Source organism: Molothrus aeneus, chromosome 17 (assembly GCF_037042795.1).
Source record: "Molothrus aeneus isolate 106 chromosome 17, BPBGC_Maene_1.0, whole genome shotgun sequence".
Taxonomy (NCBI): Eukaryota; Metazoa; Chordata; class Aves; order Passeriformes; family Icteridae; genus Molothrus; species Molothrus aeneus.
In genome coordinates this window covers 7,613,892-7,629,970 of record NC_089662.1, presented here as the reverse complement: position 1 = coordinate 7,629,970, position 16,079 = coordinate 7,613,892, and the positions used below count along the sequence as shown (strand labels likewise).

Genomic DNA, 16,079 nt, shown 5'->3' with positions numbered 1-16,079 from the left:
GCATTTCCTACTTGGAATAGATGCTCCTTGGGAGGTCAAAATGAGCAGGGAAAGGTGGGTGTCAGCCCTTTTTCCAGGGTGCTGGCTTGGGCCCTAGTCCCAGAATGCCTGGGAATTATGAGCTGAAAGATTTGCCACAGGGCAGTTAAATCTGGAGACGGCTCAGTGGGCTTGATGAGCCAAGCACGTTGGCCTCAGTGCCCATCTCCTCTGAGGGCTGTTGGCTTATACATGCTGCTGCTTCCTTTGGGATTTCACCCAAACTGCTGCCTCTTCCTGAAACCCCCCTGGACCACAGGCTCATGCTCACTGAGCAGCACAGATTCAGGCCCTGGTTTGTGAACTTGGGCCAAATACACATTCCCATGTGGAAGCAGGAGGGCAGATCAGCCCTGTGTGCCTGTCAGCCCCTCAGAGCCCACATGGACTGTGCTGTCTGTGCAGATTCACTTCCTGAGAAGGGACTCAGCTCTGATAATAAACAAAATGTATTTGTTTCTTGACGCCTAATGAATATTCAGTGAACCATGCTGTTTTCAAAGAGAAACAATTATAGCCCAGGAAGAACTGAGCAGGAGAGGCAGCTTTTGAGCAAAACTCTTTCACATTTATTTTAAAATTCTGCAAATTCATGTTGTGACTGCCCTGCTACCAGCTGTTCCTTCAAAACTGGTCACTGGCTTGAGCCTTTTACAAGGATTTATTTTAATGACATGATTATCTGTATGAAAAGGGGTGATCCTTTCTCACATCTCAGTTTACTCACAAGTGCAGGTCACAGGTCCTTGTTTGAATTTCACAGAGCAGGCTGGAATGTGACACTGCGCAGCCAGGGTCAGCTGCAGGCTGATGAAAACAAGGAACTGTCAGATGCACTTGAAGAACTTACTGGCCATTTAAATCAGTACAACCACTTCTCTTGGTAAGCAAAGGGAAGGACATCCATAGATGTTTGGATTACAAAACTGCACCCCATGTTTTAAGCAGCCATCTCTTCCCTCCCATTCGCCAGGCCTGGAAACAAGGAAATCTTCTCCAGACAAGATCCAATCCTCCCCAGTACCAGAGGATTGTGTCTGGGGCTGCATTCCTTCAGCCCCAGACACAACAGATTCACTGGAGCATGTTAAACACCATTTTTCATTCCACAGTCCAGTGCCACATTCCAACACACAAGTGTGGTGTGGGTTCTTGCATCTCCTTTCCAAGCATTTTGCCAATATTTGGAAAGAATTAATTAATCTTCTGTTATTTCAGGTCTTTCTAGCCTTTGACAGTACTCCTGCCATTCTCCAGCAGCTACTGGGGCTGTGTTTTGTAGGTACTACCAGCTTTTTGCTCCTAAATTCAGCTGAGCTCATAGGAAGCAACTGCTCTGCACATGCATCTCAGGCTGGGCTGTGCCAGAGAACGTGATCACAGTCAGAGGACAGACCTGCAGCACTCTGAGGGTGGGACAAGCCTCAGGGCAAGTTAAAATACACAATCTCACAGTATGTGGATTTTGCAAGTTCACACACAGCTTCTACCCCTTTGAACCTGCACACACTATGACAGATAACTTGGCACCAAAGCAAAAATACATATGTATTTTATTATTTCATTAATAAATTTTAATATACATATATATCTTCCTGGTTCTACCATATCTCTCCACCTCACCACACTTCTTATTTCTTCATGGAGAACATGTGCTGCTTCCATCCAGGGCAGCAGGGATCCCTCAGTGAGAAGCAGCAGCACGGGACAGGGTGGTCCGGCAGAGCGGAACTCCCCGCAGGGTCTGCGAGCTGGCAGAGGTTACCTGAAAGAAACAGCACAGGCCTTCAGGCACTGGGGAGGATCCATTCTAATTTTAGGCTCTTCTGGCAGCAGCTGCCCTAGAGAACAGCACTGTGCAAGGAAATGAGCACTGCAGGTAGGTCACCTTCACCATCACATAGTCCCCGGGCTGGGCTCTGCCTGGAGCCCCGGGCTCAGCAGCATCCTCCAGCTCGGCGTCGGGGAAGATCACCTTGATGTTGCCATCGTTCCTCCCACACAGCTCCAAGGCAGAGCGTTTGCTGGGCTGGAAAGAGGACAGGGAACATTACCTGCATGGCAATTGCTCTGATTCACTGCTGGGCTTTATTGCCTCAGGAATTAATTGAGCACTATTGATGGTATTAAACCCACATTAACCAAGCCCTGGAACACAGCACTGTGTCCAGAGCTGCTGAGTGACACTCACACACCAAAGCACAAATTCTGTGCTTGGCCAGAGATGCATCCCTAACTGATCCCATTCCCTGTGCTCAGCTCAGTGCTCTGGCAAAGTCAGGCTGTCTGCTTAAGTGTGAAGAAATGGTCTTGGGAGTCCTGGGATTACAAGGGGAAAGTGAGAAGGGAAGGCAGAAGTGGTGACTGCTGTGCACAGCCTCAGATCCAGCAAGAAAGGAGGAAGACAATTCCACTCCAGGCCCACTCACCCCTTCCACCAGCACCAGCTGGGCCTGTCCCACCAGTGCTGCGTTGGCCCTCGCAGCCTCCTCCCGGAAGGTGGCAATGAGCTGCTCCAGCCGCCGCTTCTTCACATCTGCGGGGACATCGTCCTGCAGCCGGTGATGTGCCCGTGTCTTCTGCACACACAGAGCCAGAGCAGCCCCTCAGCACCCAGCCTGAGCCCAGAGCCTTGTCTGACCCATTGCTCCTACAGCAACAGCTTCCCACATTCCAACAGCATTTCAGTTTGTATCACAAAGGAACTATTCCAGTGCCAGCCATGCCCTCATGCTCCTCACATCTTTCTCTTCCACCTTTTAGGCAGAAGGTCTGATGCAGGGCACTGAGTATCAGTGGCTGTGAAACAGTTTTGCAGCTCCTGTGTGGGATGTGCCTGTGCCTGTCCATCCATAGACAGGCAACAGATTCTACTACTTCTAATCTATATACTGAATGGCAATCCAAATCCCTTTGCTTCCTTAAGTTTCCCAACCTTTTGTCCTCTTCCCCAACAGTATCATACACTCTGGAGAGCATTCTAATGGAGACTTACCAACTACCCACTCTTCTCATGGAAACACCTTCTCAAAAATTCACCACTTCCCTCCAGAGTTGACTGACAGACCCTCATAGCTGGGCTCCAGCCCAACTCCATTAGCACATTCCTCATCAGCAAATAATGGATTCTCAGCCTCTGCTGACACAGTTACTTCCCTGCAATGACCCTGGAGCATCTGCAGAGCCAGGTCACCAAGCAGTTACCAACCCTGACACTCCTACAGAGAAGGTGGAAGCCTCCCAGGCACAACAACAGCCCTTGCAGAACCACATACCCTACAAGGGCTGCCTGGGACAAATGACATCTACCAGTATACCAAATCTTTGGGTATGATTTTCATCAGCTTTTTAAAAAATGTGTTAATATGAGAAAGAGTACTGAGGAGTTTAGGGGACACAGCCAGAGATAACAGCCTTCTCCACGAGGGCCTGCGCTCACCTGTCTCATGCTGTAGGCAAACAGGAAGCCAACGTTGTAGCGGACTTCCCGCAGCAAGGACACCGTTTGCAGGTGATCCTCCTCTGTCTCTCCACAGAACCCAGCAATGAAATCACTGCTCAGGCTCACTCCTGTAACAGAGACACAGCTGTACACTTCCCTCATGGAAGACAGGAATGCTGCACTCAGGAAAGGACAGTGAGATACAGTCATGCTGAATTCAGACCAAGCCAAAGGAACACGCACCTGGAATAGAGTCACGCACGTGGTGCACAAGCTCTAAATATGCTTCTCTTGTGTATCTGCAATGAACAGCACATGGATTTGCTAACTGGAAACCAACAACATCAGTGAGGAGAAACCAGCAGGCAAATCAAAGGGCAGCACACAGGGCTCCTCATGGGTGACCCACCCTCGCCGCATGGCCTCCAGGATTCGTGTGCTCCCACTCTGGGCTGGGAGGTGCAGCTGTTTGCAGATGTTGTGTCGCTCCTGGATGAGCTGCAGGACCTGTGGTAAGTGATCAGGACATGTCTCAGACAGCTTAACTGTACCTGGGTGCCAAAGGAAAAGTCTTCCCTGGTTAAAAGCCAGCAAACTGCAAACCTGCCAGCTTTAGCCCCAACATCCAACTCCCAGGAGCTGCTGTTCCCAGTTTGGGAACCCACATTCTCTTTGTTTGGGAAGGCAGCACAGCCCATACCTCACATTTCAGAGCTGCCTTGCTGCCTCCAAGCAGAGGCCAATGTGTTTATTTTACACCTGCCTCATCAGGAAAATCCTTGGGGTGTGGAGAGGTGAAACGGATCCTCATTTCTGGATCAATCCTAGAGACCTGGTCCAGCAGGTGTGAGAAGCGCAAACCTCCCGCTTTGGCTTTGTAGACTGTGCTAAAACCACGGCTGAGGCCCGGGGCAGCCACTGACTGAAACTGCACCTCAGACAGGTCTCGAAAGCTGTTGACATTCTGACCCAAGAGGGTCACTTCTTTCACTCCCTACAAAATAGAGAGGAAGAAATATAACCTGGGCAGGATGGCTGAGCTGCAAGGTCAGCCATGGTTTTACTGCAAGGAGTTTCCAACAGAAGCCCTCCCATTCCTGTCAGTGCGTATTACAAGGGGAATCCAAAAGCCACTGGTGGAACCCCACCACAACCTCATCTCTGCAGATAAAGGCAGTGACACTGGTTACAAGTAGCACTGAAAACATTGTTACCAGGAACTACCCTTCCTGCTTGGGACAGGCAGGAGGAGGCTCTGCCTCACCTGATCCGAGAGCATCCTCACTTCCTGCAGGATGGAGGCGATGGGGCGGCTCCTTTCCCGGCCTCGGGTGAAGGGCACGATGCAGTAACTGCACATGTTGTCACAGCCCCGCATGATGGACCTGCCCAGAGGTAAAGCATGGGTCACCTCCCTCCTGCAGAACCATCCACGCTGCATCCTGGCCAGGATGAGCCCAGAACTGCTGCCTGCAGCCAGCTCCACACACACACCATCCACATTGGATTCAGCTTGCCCTGAGCTAACACCTCCTGATTTTTTATGCACATTTTTAAGAAAGCTGGAAAGAGCTAATGAAGCACAGACAGCCACTGCAGCCTGGCAGTGATCAAAGATCCTTCTACATCCCACTCCTGCAGAGTGACACTGTCCTTCCATACACTATGGGCACGCTGAGCAGATTTCATGTCTGACAATGCTACCACCAAAACTAAACAATCAGAAGTTATCATATGTTTCTCTCAGCAGAGAACAAGAAATAGCAGAACCTGGGGCAGGGGACCACAGAAGGAAGGGGATGAGAGAAGCATGGACTTCAGGAAGGGACAGTGGCACAGAAATCACTCAATGCAGCATCAGGCTGAAAGTCAGCATTCCCAAAGCAGAGGGAGAGAAGTCCACAACAGCCAGAGTTCAGGGAATGCTCTCCAGGGCTCAGTCACACAGCAAAGCAACAGCAAAAACACACACACACACACACACACACACACACACACACACACACACACACTCTGGGAGAGACAGTGCAGCCAGGCACTGCATCTCCTGGGCAGCTGTTGTCACTGACACATCTACTCTGCACAGATTTCCAAATCAGAGCCACGGAAACAAGCACTGGGAAAAGGTACTCACACAAATGCTGTTGTGCCACCTGCACTAGTCTGGACAGGCAGAATGTCAGCATAGGTCTCATCTAGGGACAGCAGGATGTTGGCAGCTTGCTGGCCAGACTCTGCCACTGCCAGCAGCCGGGGAAGATCACGGTAGGCATCAGGGCCTGCCACGACATCGACCAGCTTCTCCCTGTGCAGAATCTCCTCCTTAAGCCTCTCAGCCATGCATCCTGCCACCAAAGGAGAAGGCTCCTTGTGAGGCAGTGCCTGCTCTCCGTTACTCCCCTGCAGCCCCTTCCAGCTGCTTTCACCCCAGGCCAAGGTGGCTGCTGCCAGCGGGACTCAGGCCATGCAGCCCGGCCGTACCCAGGATCCCGATGCGGAGCGGAGCTCGAGCCTGGGGCCGCCGGGCCTTCAGCGCCTTGAGGTGCTGCAGACGGTTCCAGATGGCCTGCTCTGCCTTCTCCCTGGGGAGCCAGCACAACGGGCTACTGCAGCTGCTGCTCCTGCACTGAGCCCCAGCCTGAGCGCCCCAAGTGCTCTGTAAGGAGAATTCAGCTAAAGCAGGCAACCTAATGGCACCTGAGAGTGCGTTTGTGGTGTGCAGATTATGTCTTGTCTCTGTCTTATCTGCTATCACTTTGCTTGCCTCAGAGCATCTCCCCTGCAGAAATACTTTAGGGACTAAGCTCTTGGGGAGAAAAAGTGCCTTGGCCACACTACAAAGTACCCTGCAATAAGCATTTGGTGTCTTCTGCATTCAGAAAAAACAAGGAAAGTTCCCTTTGTATCAAGCTGCCCCTAAACATATTTCTTACACTTTTTAAGTACAGACACTGTACTAGAGAGTCGCTTCAAGAGAAGATAGACTATTTTAAAATAAAATCATTAATTGTGCAGGTCTCTCACTGCCCATGGCATATACACAGAGATTATACTACCAAAGAACTTCTCACTACCCAGAGAAGCAATTCACAGCACAATTAATGTTGTAAATCATAGCACCAGCCAGCCCTACCCTCAACTGAATAGCCAGTTTCACACCTGCACACTCCTTTCCTCATGCAACATCTTTATTGCCTTGGTTTTCAAATGGTAATTCCTTAAAAAGTGTCCCAAACCAGCGAGAAACATCTCCTTACCTCACGGAACAGGTGACAAGAAGAACCACATCTGCCTAAATCGAAAGCAACAAAAAGAGAAGAATCTATAAAAATCAAACAATAAGTTCTCATGCCCTGCCCAGGTAACCTGAAGAGGTAGACTATAAAACCCACTAAACTCAGGGAAAAAGACCTACCTGAGTACACAGTAGGTTTCAGCAAAAAGAGTTGCAAGAAAGAAACAGAAGACAAGCAGAGTCTTCACTAAATGGTAAAAGTAAACTCAAAGATGAGACAGGAGGATCCCGCTGTGTCCAATCCCTCTCCAACTGAGACAGAGCCCAGTAGTTTAAAGAAAAAAGACAACCCACAGCTTTCTACCACACTTGTTAAGCAGTTTCCTTCACTTCACAGAACTCAGACTGCAAAACTCGTAACATCCCACAGGGTTGCACTCCAGAGAAAAGCTGGGACTTGCAGGCACAGCCAGGGCATGAGGGCTGTGCTCCAGGAGAGCTGCCAAGGTGCTGCCTTACCTCACCCAGCTCCTTTGTCCTGGCATAGCCATTCTTCTGCAGGATGGCCCAGACGATCTCGGTGTCACTGACGTTCATCTGGCAGCCGTAGGTCTCCAGGTACACTGCAACAAAGGCCATGTGACACAGGAGCCTGCTCAGCTCCTATCCACAACCTGTCCTAGCCCCTGCTCTGAGGGAACAAGCCCTCAACCCCACCACTGGAGCCAGGCAAGCAGCACAAAAGCTGCCTGCACCTGCAGCCCACAAGGGATAAACCGAAGGGCAGGCTCTGGGAAAACTGTGTGCTCTGCAACATGGCAGGGCTGGGCTGTGACTGCAGAGCAGCAGCAGCTGTGTCCTTACTGAGATACAACACTCAGGGCACTGCACACCATCCTCAACGGGGCACCACAGCCCCACAAGGGCTACCACAGCCCCACTGACAGCCAGCACACAATGCGGGCAGGTGCCAGAGCAAGCTGCTCTCTGCTCAACTCCGTGGTGGAAAAACACGACTTTGTAGCCAAGAACTAAACTCCTTCTAGCGTCAAAACCCCCTCAGGGCTCCCAAAGCAACCAAACAACCCATTTCCCCACTCTGCTCTGACTGGGAAGCACCATTGTCTGCACCGGCCTTACGGCTGCGCGCAGCAAGGCCAGAGCAGGGGGGTTCGGCTGACTCCAACAGCTCCGACCCCGAAGACCCACAGACCTTTCGGGGCCCCGGGGGTAGAGCCCGGCTCAGGCGGCAGCTCTGGCGACGGCCCCGGCTGTCCCGCGGCAGCTGCCTTCAGGAAGTGCCGCAGGTCGGGCCCCGCGGGCAGCGCGAAGCCGCGCCACGCCGGCCACGGTCGCGGCCCGCAGCGCGCCCTGCGGGCGGCCCCAGTACGGGGAGCGGCCCCGGGCGGGCGGAGCAGCCCCGCCGCCCGCAGCGCTCGGGCCCCGGGCAGCATGGCCGCGGCCGGGGGGGCGCTTTGGGGGACGGACCGACCGGCCAGGGACGGAGCGGCCCCGCCGTGCGCCGACAATGCGGCTCCGCCGCCGCCTCCGCCCCTCGGCGCCGCGTTCCGCCCCGCCGCCATTCCGGGCCCGCCCCGCTGCTGGGCGGCGCCGCCGTGGGAATCCCAAAATCACAGAATTAATTAGGTTGGAAAAGAACTCCGAGGTCATCGAGTTCAGCCTGTGACCCAGAAACACCATTTCAGCCAAAACAGGGCACTGAGCGCAATGTCCAGTCTTCCCTTAAACACCTCCAGAGACGGTGACTCTACCACCTCCCTGGGCTGCCCATTCCAAGGCCTGACAACCCTTAATGTGAAGGAATTTTTCCTAATATCCAAAGTAAAAGTCCCCTGGTGCAGCTTAAGACCACGTCCTCTCAACCTGTCCCTTTTTCCCTGGGAGCAGAGCCTGACCCCCACATGGCTGCTCCCTCCTGTCAGGGAGTTGTGAGGGTGAGAAGGTCCCCTCTGAGCCTCCCTTCTTCCAGGCTGAGTCCCCCCAGCTCCCTCAGCCTCTCTGATGCTGCAGCCCCTTCACCAGCTCCATTGCCCTTCTCTAGACACGCTCTGAACCTCCATGTGCATTTTGAAGTGAGAGACCCATAACTGGAAAAAGGACTTGAGGTGTGGGCCTCACAAACGCCAGGGGGACAATCCCTTCCCTAGTCTGGCTGCCCTACTGGTTACAGGCCATGCTGATAGAGGCCAAGATGTCCTTGACATTCCTGGCCACCTGGTGCTTATGTTCAGCTGCTGTTGACAGCAACCCCAGGGCCATTTCCACTGTGCTCTTTTACACCACTCTACCCCAAGGTGAAGTGAAGGCACAGGAGAGCAGGACACAGGTGATCCATGGTGCCTCGCTACGGCCATGGAAACAGACCAACGAAGTGGTCCTGATCCAGCTACAGCTCCTACCTGGCCCAGTGCAGCCCCAAGCACAGACAGTGACACCAACAGCAGAGCCGAAGCACCAACACCTTTATTGCTGCTGAGAGGGAGGAGGAGAGCGGGTAGGGCAGGGGACCCCCAGCTCATGGTAGCACCGGGTGAGGCCCCAGCAGGAGGATAGAGGGTCCGGGCCAAGGCAGCAGTGCAGGACAGTGGCAGGACTGGTGGTCTTCAGCTCAGGCAGGGAAGGGCAAAGTGGTGAATGGAGCAGATTTAGTGCTGAAGGGCTCTCATCACCCTGTCTTCATCCCCGGGGCTGGAAGCGAACGTCTGCTCCAAGCAGCAGGAAATTCTGGGAGAAAGAGAGAAAGCGCTGGGCTGCTACGGGCCCTGGCAGCTGCAGTGCCCAGCGCCCACCACATCCCTGAAGGCAGAATGGATTGGGACCTGTGCTCTGGTTTGCTGCTGGGCCATTGGGATCTCAGTGAAGAGCACCCTCCCATTTGTCACTTTCCAGCACAGCTGAGGGAACTGGATTTGGAGGCTGTGCTGGTAAGCAGGGCTTTGTGGGCAGCAGGATGGGCCCCAGCTGGGGCCAGCTGCTCCCTCTCACTCACCTGGTGGAACCTCACAAGGATATTGGAGAGCTGAATCCTGTCCAGAAGTGGCAGAGGGAAGCCCTCATCTAAGCGGGCTGGAAAAGACAACACATGTGTCTGCACTGGCATGGGAATGGGAGTCAAGGGAGCACGGAGCACTCAGAGAAGGTGGCTACCTCCTTCCCCCAGCCCTTTCCTCTCCTCCACTGCTCCTGGGGCAGGCAGAGGAAACTCCTGCCAAGCTCCACAGAAGGGCTGCCTGTTGTGCCATGACAGCCCCCTTGGCCACTCCTGCCACCAGCCCCACTCTGGTCTGAGCTGCTGGCGAGGCAGGAGATGCAGGGATTCGGGGAGAGGGTCTGGAAAGCATTAGGATCTGCACAGGGCTCATATTTTCCATTGCGTTTGCTGCTGGGAGCCTGTCAGAGCAGCAAGAGGCTCCCTCTGCTTCACTGCCGCCTCCTGCACACACTTTGCCCTGCATCAGCCTTGGCAATGAGGATTTAATTAGTGAGCTGGGACCCCTTGGATGGAGCAACCTGAGTCGGGGGTGCTCCAGCAACCCCATTCCCTCAGTAGGTTCTCACCATTAAGATGTGGGAGGAGAACATTGGAAGTCAGGATGTTCATTATGGACTGCAGAAATTGCACCTGGGGAGTGGGGAGAGAGGGAGGAAAAGCTTTAGTCTGCAGGACAGGAGACATGCGGGCACTGGAGGACAATTCTAAAAAGAGACAAGAAGCTGGGCTGTGCACAACACTTTGCAGAGACCAGCAGCTTTGTCTGTTCACACTGGCAGTGTAGGAAATGTTTGGGGTGAGAGCAGCAATGGATCAGGCTCTGCATCCTTTCCCAGCCTTGCAGGCTGAGGCAGGAGGTGGCTGCTGGGTCAGTGTGGGGTCCCATGTTGGGAGGCAGCGAGGAATGAGTCCCTGTCCTGGCCCCCAGCAGGCTGCCAGCTCCATGCTGGGGGCTCTGGTTGTGGTCAAGGATAGCTTACCTGGAAAGTGCCAACAGCTGAATCCTTCAGAGAGAGCCTGATCCTGCACAGAGACAGAAGTGGTGCTGTGGAGGATGTGCCAAGGGAGGGAGCAATCCCACCCATCCATGGCCATGCAGATCCCACTCCCTCCAGCTCCAGCTCATTCCTTCCCTCCACAGCAAGCCCACGTCCCAGGGACCTTCCCATCCCCTCTCTGTCCCTGGGCACCCAAAACAGAAGGACCCCCAGCCACCCCCTGCCCAGTCAGTGGCTGCTCCCCTCTGTACCTGCCCACATCCAGGCTCCCAACTATGCGGCCGGATCTCACGTTGATGACAGCGGACACGTTCCCTGTCTGGGGAGAGAGCACAGAGCTCTGGCAGTGCTCACCCCACCTCAGCCCAAAGCAGACACCCAGGGGAACAGCCCTGACCAGCTGAAACACACCACTGCCCATCCAGGGGTGTGTCTGCATCCAGCATTAAACCTGGCATTTGTCAGCTCAGGAATTGTTCAGTTGGGGACACCCTCACTGTGCCTGGACAGCACCTGGGTGCGCCCCTGGCAGGATCTGGGCAACAGGACAGGGCACAGCTCAAACTCCCTTCTGCCCCATCACCACAGGCTGTGTCTGAACTCACCAGGCTGAGGAGGAAGAGAGGAGCCAGTTTGGAGTTGGGAAGGATGGCATAAGCCTGGATATCCACAATGGGCTGGAATGAGATTCCTCCTGGTCCAATAGTCAGGAATGGAGCAGTGGGAGCGGACAGCCTGAACTTCATTGGCATGTTTGGATACTTCTCCTCCAGCTGTGTGGGAGTAGGGAGAGGATGGGAATGATGGCACAAACCCCCAGTCCTCAGGGGAGAACACCTGGCACAGAGCAAAGCCTGTGTGTGCAGGAGCTCTGGGCAGGCAGGGCCAGACTGCTCACCTGGGGAATGAAGGCTGAGAAGATAGAGGTGTCCAAACTGAATCTCGCTTCCTTTGGGATCTGCAGGGAGATGATTGTCACACTGGGGCAATGTGGCACAGAGCAGCCCATGGCGAGCCCATTGCATCCCCAAATGCTGCCATGTGTGACAGCCCAGCCTCATCCCACAGCCCCCAGGTCTCTCTCTGTGGCTTCTCCAGGATTGCTGGCTGCTCCTGGAGCTCCTCAGCAAATGGAACCTCTTTCCCTGCCCTGTCCCACTCATGCCACTCACCATGGCCTCTGTGATTTCAAAGACCAGTGCCCCAGCCTCGTGGTAGGCAATGCCGGCTGTGTTGAAGAAGTAGCTGGAGGCTCCAAAGTAAACCATGCGCTCGTGATCCGAGGGGAAGGCCAGCGGCAGAGGTGAGAAGGGGACGGGGGAGCGGTGGGCCAGGGAGTAGAATTCACCCTGGGAGGAGGGAGAGACGTGGAGAAGGGCTGCAAATAGCAGTGGGTCTCACCTGCTGACTCACGCTGGCAAACAGCATTTGCAGCAGGTTCCAAAACCTCGGCTCCCACCTGCCTTTGGCAATGGCATTGGCCAAATCAAGTGTTCCCAGGGCTGCTTCTCACCTTCAGGTCTGCATCCAGAGACTGGGCGGTAGCTCTTGGGGGTGCCACCAAGGAGTAATTGATCCCAGTCTTGTTATCTATCCTGACTGTGACTGCAAACCCATGGAAGAGAGATGAGTATGAATGACATGGTTGGCAGCAGATGGCCTGCAATGGCATCTGGGCAGTGCCGTGATTGGGCTTCCTGGTGCACCAGCTCACTACCCACTGCTCCTCTGCTTGCTTTTGCTAGGAAGCAAAAACCCCCACTTTTCCCCTGTCTTTTTCACAGCCATTTCCTGGACCTGAGAAGTGGCCATCACCCCCAGTTAAGGTAGCCTACGCCCCCACCAGCCCATGGGCACAGATTCTGCAGGTATTCCCACAGCCAGACAGGACACACAGTGATTTCTCTCTGCTGAGAAAGTGCTCCCCAGCTCCCAGCTTGGGTGCCAGAACACCCCGAGATGGAGAGTGGACATAAAGTAAAACTTTCCTCACAGCTGGGAAAAACCAGGAAGAGCAGCTCCTAAACCCACTTAAAGCCCCCCAGTACCTGGCATCGTCTGGACCTGCTTCTGGAGCTTGTTTTGTACAGACTTGGCCACATTATCACACACCTGTGGGACAGAAAGGCCACAGAGCTGAGCAGGGGCAGCTGGGTCACAGCTCCATGACAAAGCTTGCTTAAGTAAATGAGCACACAGTGATGATTGCCTCCATTCATCAGGCAGCACATTAAGTGTCCAAGACACAAGCAGGGTTTATACCTACAAGCATCTGCCTGCAGCAATTTCCCCTCAGCACAGTTCAGCTCTGGGGAGACCCTTGGAAGGGAAATCTCATGTGGCCCATACAGGAATGAACCGTGCTGAGTAGCCAGGGAATGGCTGAGGAAGAGCAACAGAGAGGATTATCCTACCCACAGGGGTGTGCTCTGGCTATATTTGGATCCCTATACTTGATCCTTTGAGCACATTACCTACAAGTGAGGACTAAAGACAACCAGGAATCCCAGGGCTCTGCCTTTCACTGCTCACATACCGTGGTCTCTAAATGATTCTGCAACAGGGACGTAGCAGTCTTCTTGAATGTGTTGTAAAGCCACCTACAGAGAAACACAGAGAGAAGCCCTGCCTAGCTCAGTTCCATACTGCAGAAGTATGTGCCCAGGAAAGGGAGACGATATAGAACATCATCCTCAAGCAAGACCCGGGAACATCATTCCTACACTAAACTGGCATCTGGCTTTGCCCCAGGGTTTACATTTGAAAACAGACTCACTGGTAAACCCCACTCACCACCTTAAATGTCCAGCCACAACAGGAGAAATTCAGGCAGATTTAAGACCAGGCAACATCAGATTTGCCAACAACATACTCCTCACACGAGGGCCCCATTCTAATGGCAAAGCATCATTCCCATGGCATTCCCATATGGGCTAACACACAGCATTTCCAGAACTTCCAGTGAAGTCACATACGCAAGCTTGCCAGAAAAGCGCAACCCGACTTTGGAGGCGCGGGCACTGCAGTTCGAGGTGCTGATGGTGGGCCTCCCAGTGGTGTCACTGCCCAGCCTCAGGATGAATTTGATCGAGATATTTTCCACCTTCAGGTCAAAAGATCCGGGCCCACGGCTGCAGGGAGAAGGGGTAATAAGAAAGAGATATTTGTCAAAGCCAAGGCCTGGTGAAGAGACCTCAAATCTGCTTGAGGATGCATCAGTCTGGATCAGTCTCCCCCTTGTATGGTGCATCCAGAGGAGATTTGGAAAGTGTTTAAATTCAAGGGGAGCAAATTTCACTGGCACATAAACTAGGAGAGGTAACTTTTACACAGAGAGGAGTGAGAGCAATTAGGGGTGGTGAAAGAGAGACCTGAGGGTCGATGTATAACTCCCCTTTCATGTGCCTTGTTCCTGCCTCCCACCCTGTTTTATCCGGGGGATCAAAGTGACAGCTGCCCAAAACAGAAGGGAGAGGAGAAAAAACCTGTCGAATTCAAGAGTGGGAGACACAGAGTAGGTGCCTGAATAGGGAAAGGAAGAGCTGGCCACTCACATAAAGAGAAACTTCACCAAGCAGTCCCCATTCAGCTCAACAGAGGCATTGGAGATGGAGACCTGCAGGCCCACATTGGGGACTGGGGTAATCCGTGAGTGTGGCAAGCGGAAAGTGGGAATGTGCAGCCTAAAATATACAAATAAAATGAAAAATCATGTTACAGTGGTTCCACACTCCCAAGGACAAGGCAAAGGAGGGATGGAGGGAGGGAGACAATCAGGGAGGGAAGAAGGGTGAGCAGGATGGAGTCACTGCACTGGCAGCATTTCCAGCTGCAGTTCTGATGCTGCAAAGCTATGCCTGGCAGGGTCACACAGTGCAGAGTGGCACCTTTGGGAATGGGGCCCTTGCAGCCACCCAAGGCAGCTCCAAACACTGCGCTGCAGAAGAAGAGAGGCACCCGGGCAGCAGGGAGCTGGCATTTCCACAGGAACTGGGTTCCTGCTTCACATGCCTTGTCCCACAGGCAAGGCCATCTCCACTACCCAGGCTGTGATTGCACACAGTCCACCCATGCCCACACTGCTGTGACCCTCGTTCCATTTTTCGCCTTGGGCAAGGAGAAAAACAGGAACATGCACCAAGGACATGGCCAACATCTCAGGGACCTGTGGAGGGGACAGGATGCTCCTCACTGCTCAGGGGGCTCTCCACCATCCCCACTCCTCCTGCCCCTCGCCCTGGTCAGGAGGGCAGTGGGTGGCTCCAGGCCACTGGCAAGGCTCACAGGGCTTACCTGGAGAGCGAATAGTGCAACTCCCCCGATTTACCCGAGAAGTCTGGCAGCTTCAGCTGGGCCAGCTCCTTCTCCAGGATCGCGATCCCCTGCTCTTGGGCTACAGGGACACAGGGACAGCGTCACTCCACCACTCCACCACTCCATCATTCCAGCCACAGGAGCTGCAGCACACACTGGGCATGCAGCAGAAGGATCAAAGGAGAGATCCAGGTGATGCTGCCTCCCAGGCTGGTTTTAAAGCAAACCTCCGTGCACACAGCCCTGAGAGCACACAGGCAATGCTGCCTGGAGCCCTGCTTGCAGCCCCAGGGGAAGGTGGTGGCTGCAGAAAGGAGAGAGGTGTCCCAGCCTCACTCTCCAGGCAGTGCACTGGGGGAGAGCTGCATGAGGTCTGAGGCCCTGGGATGCTGTGTATTACTCACACAGTGTATTTCAATCCATAACTGTGCTCTGCTGGAGCCAGGGCCCTGCCTGCCTCGATAAAACCAGCACGGGGCCCATCCATCTCTGTCACAGCCCCTCCCTAAACTCCCCAGCTCCTCTCTCCTCTGCAGCTCCCTCCTCCAGGGCTCACGGCTCAGCTGCCTGGATGTGCTGTGGGACCAGCACCCTCCTGCTGTGCCAGCCTCCCACACTGCCTGGCTGCAGCTCCCTGAGACCCCACAGGGCTGGGCCCCTCTGCAGGGGCTCCATCAAGCTCTGGTGTAGGGGGCAGGCAGGTGCAGCAGGGGAAGCCCTGGCTGATGGTGCATTTGGCACCCCTGGCCAAGGATTTCCCCACCCTGTCCCTGTGCTCCTCACATGGGCACCCATGGCCAAGGATCTCCCATCCTGCCCCAGGACCCTGCACTTCTCACAGGGTACCTGGCTCCACACCTCTGCCACCAGCACATCTGTCAGGAGAGAAATCAGAAGCAGAACCCACCATAGTCCAAGCCTGCCTGGGTGATCCTCACCACGAAGCCGGGGTTGGTGGCTGTGCTGAGTGCCAGGCACAAGGCCAGTGCCCCACAAGCCACAGCCACGCTCTGCATTCCCATCCTGGCTTCCTGCAAG

At 54.2% G+C, this 16,079-nt stretch overlaps 2 protein-coding genes across 2 annotated transcripts; both read right to left on the bottom strand.

Annotated features, from left to right (window-relative positions):
• Positions 1 to 1,562: 1,562 nt before the first annotated feature.
• Positions 1,563 to 8,170, bottom strand: CDK5RAP1 (CDK5 regulatory subunit associated protein 1). Its single transcript, XM_066561388.1, has 13 exons — positions 7,930 to 8,170; positions 7,236 to 7,339; positions 6,739 to 6,773; positions 5,963 to 6,063; positions 5,616 to 5,826; positions 4,746 to 4,866; positions 4,245 to 4,475; positions 3,891 to 3,988; positions 3,725 to 3,780; positions 3,479 to 3,609; positions 2,469 to 2,618; positions 1,928 to 2,068; positions 1,563 to 1,804 (listed from the first exon to the last, which is right to left on the bottom strand). The coding sequence occupies exons 1-13, from the start codon at positions 8,168 to 8,170 to the stop codon at positions 1,724 to 1,726; spliced, it is 1,701 nt and encodes a 566-aa protein (XP_066417485.1). The 3' UTR covers positions 1,563 to 1,723.
• A 1,183-nt stretch (positions 8,171 to 9,353) lies between these two features.
• LOC136564028 (bactericidal permeability-increasing protein-like) lies at positions 9,354 to 16,063 on the bottom strand. Its single transcript, XM_066561759.1, has 15 exons — positions 15,949 to 16,063; positions 15,021 to 15,120; positions 14,282 to 14,410; positions 13,703 to 13,858; positions 13,264 to 13,327; positions 12,776 to 12,839; positions 12,241 to 12,332; positions 11,900 to 12,076; positions 11,626 to 11,685; positions 11,333 to 11,500; positions 10,979 to 11,046; positions 10,710 to 10,752; positions 10,296 to 10,359; positions 9,727 to 9,803; positions 9,354 to 9,461 (listed from the first exon to the last, which is right to left on the bottom strand). The coding sequence occupies exons 1-15, from the start codon at positions 16,061 to 16,063 to the stop codon at positions 9,414 to 9,416; spliced, it is 1,425 nt and encodes a 474-aa protein (XP_066417856.1). The 3' UTR covers positions 9,354 to 9,413.
• Between the last annotated feature and the right edge of the window lie 16 nt (positions 16,064 to 16,079).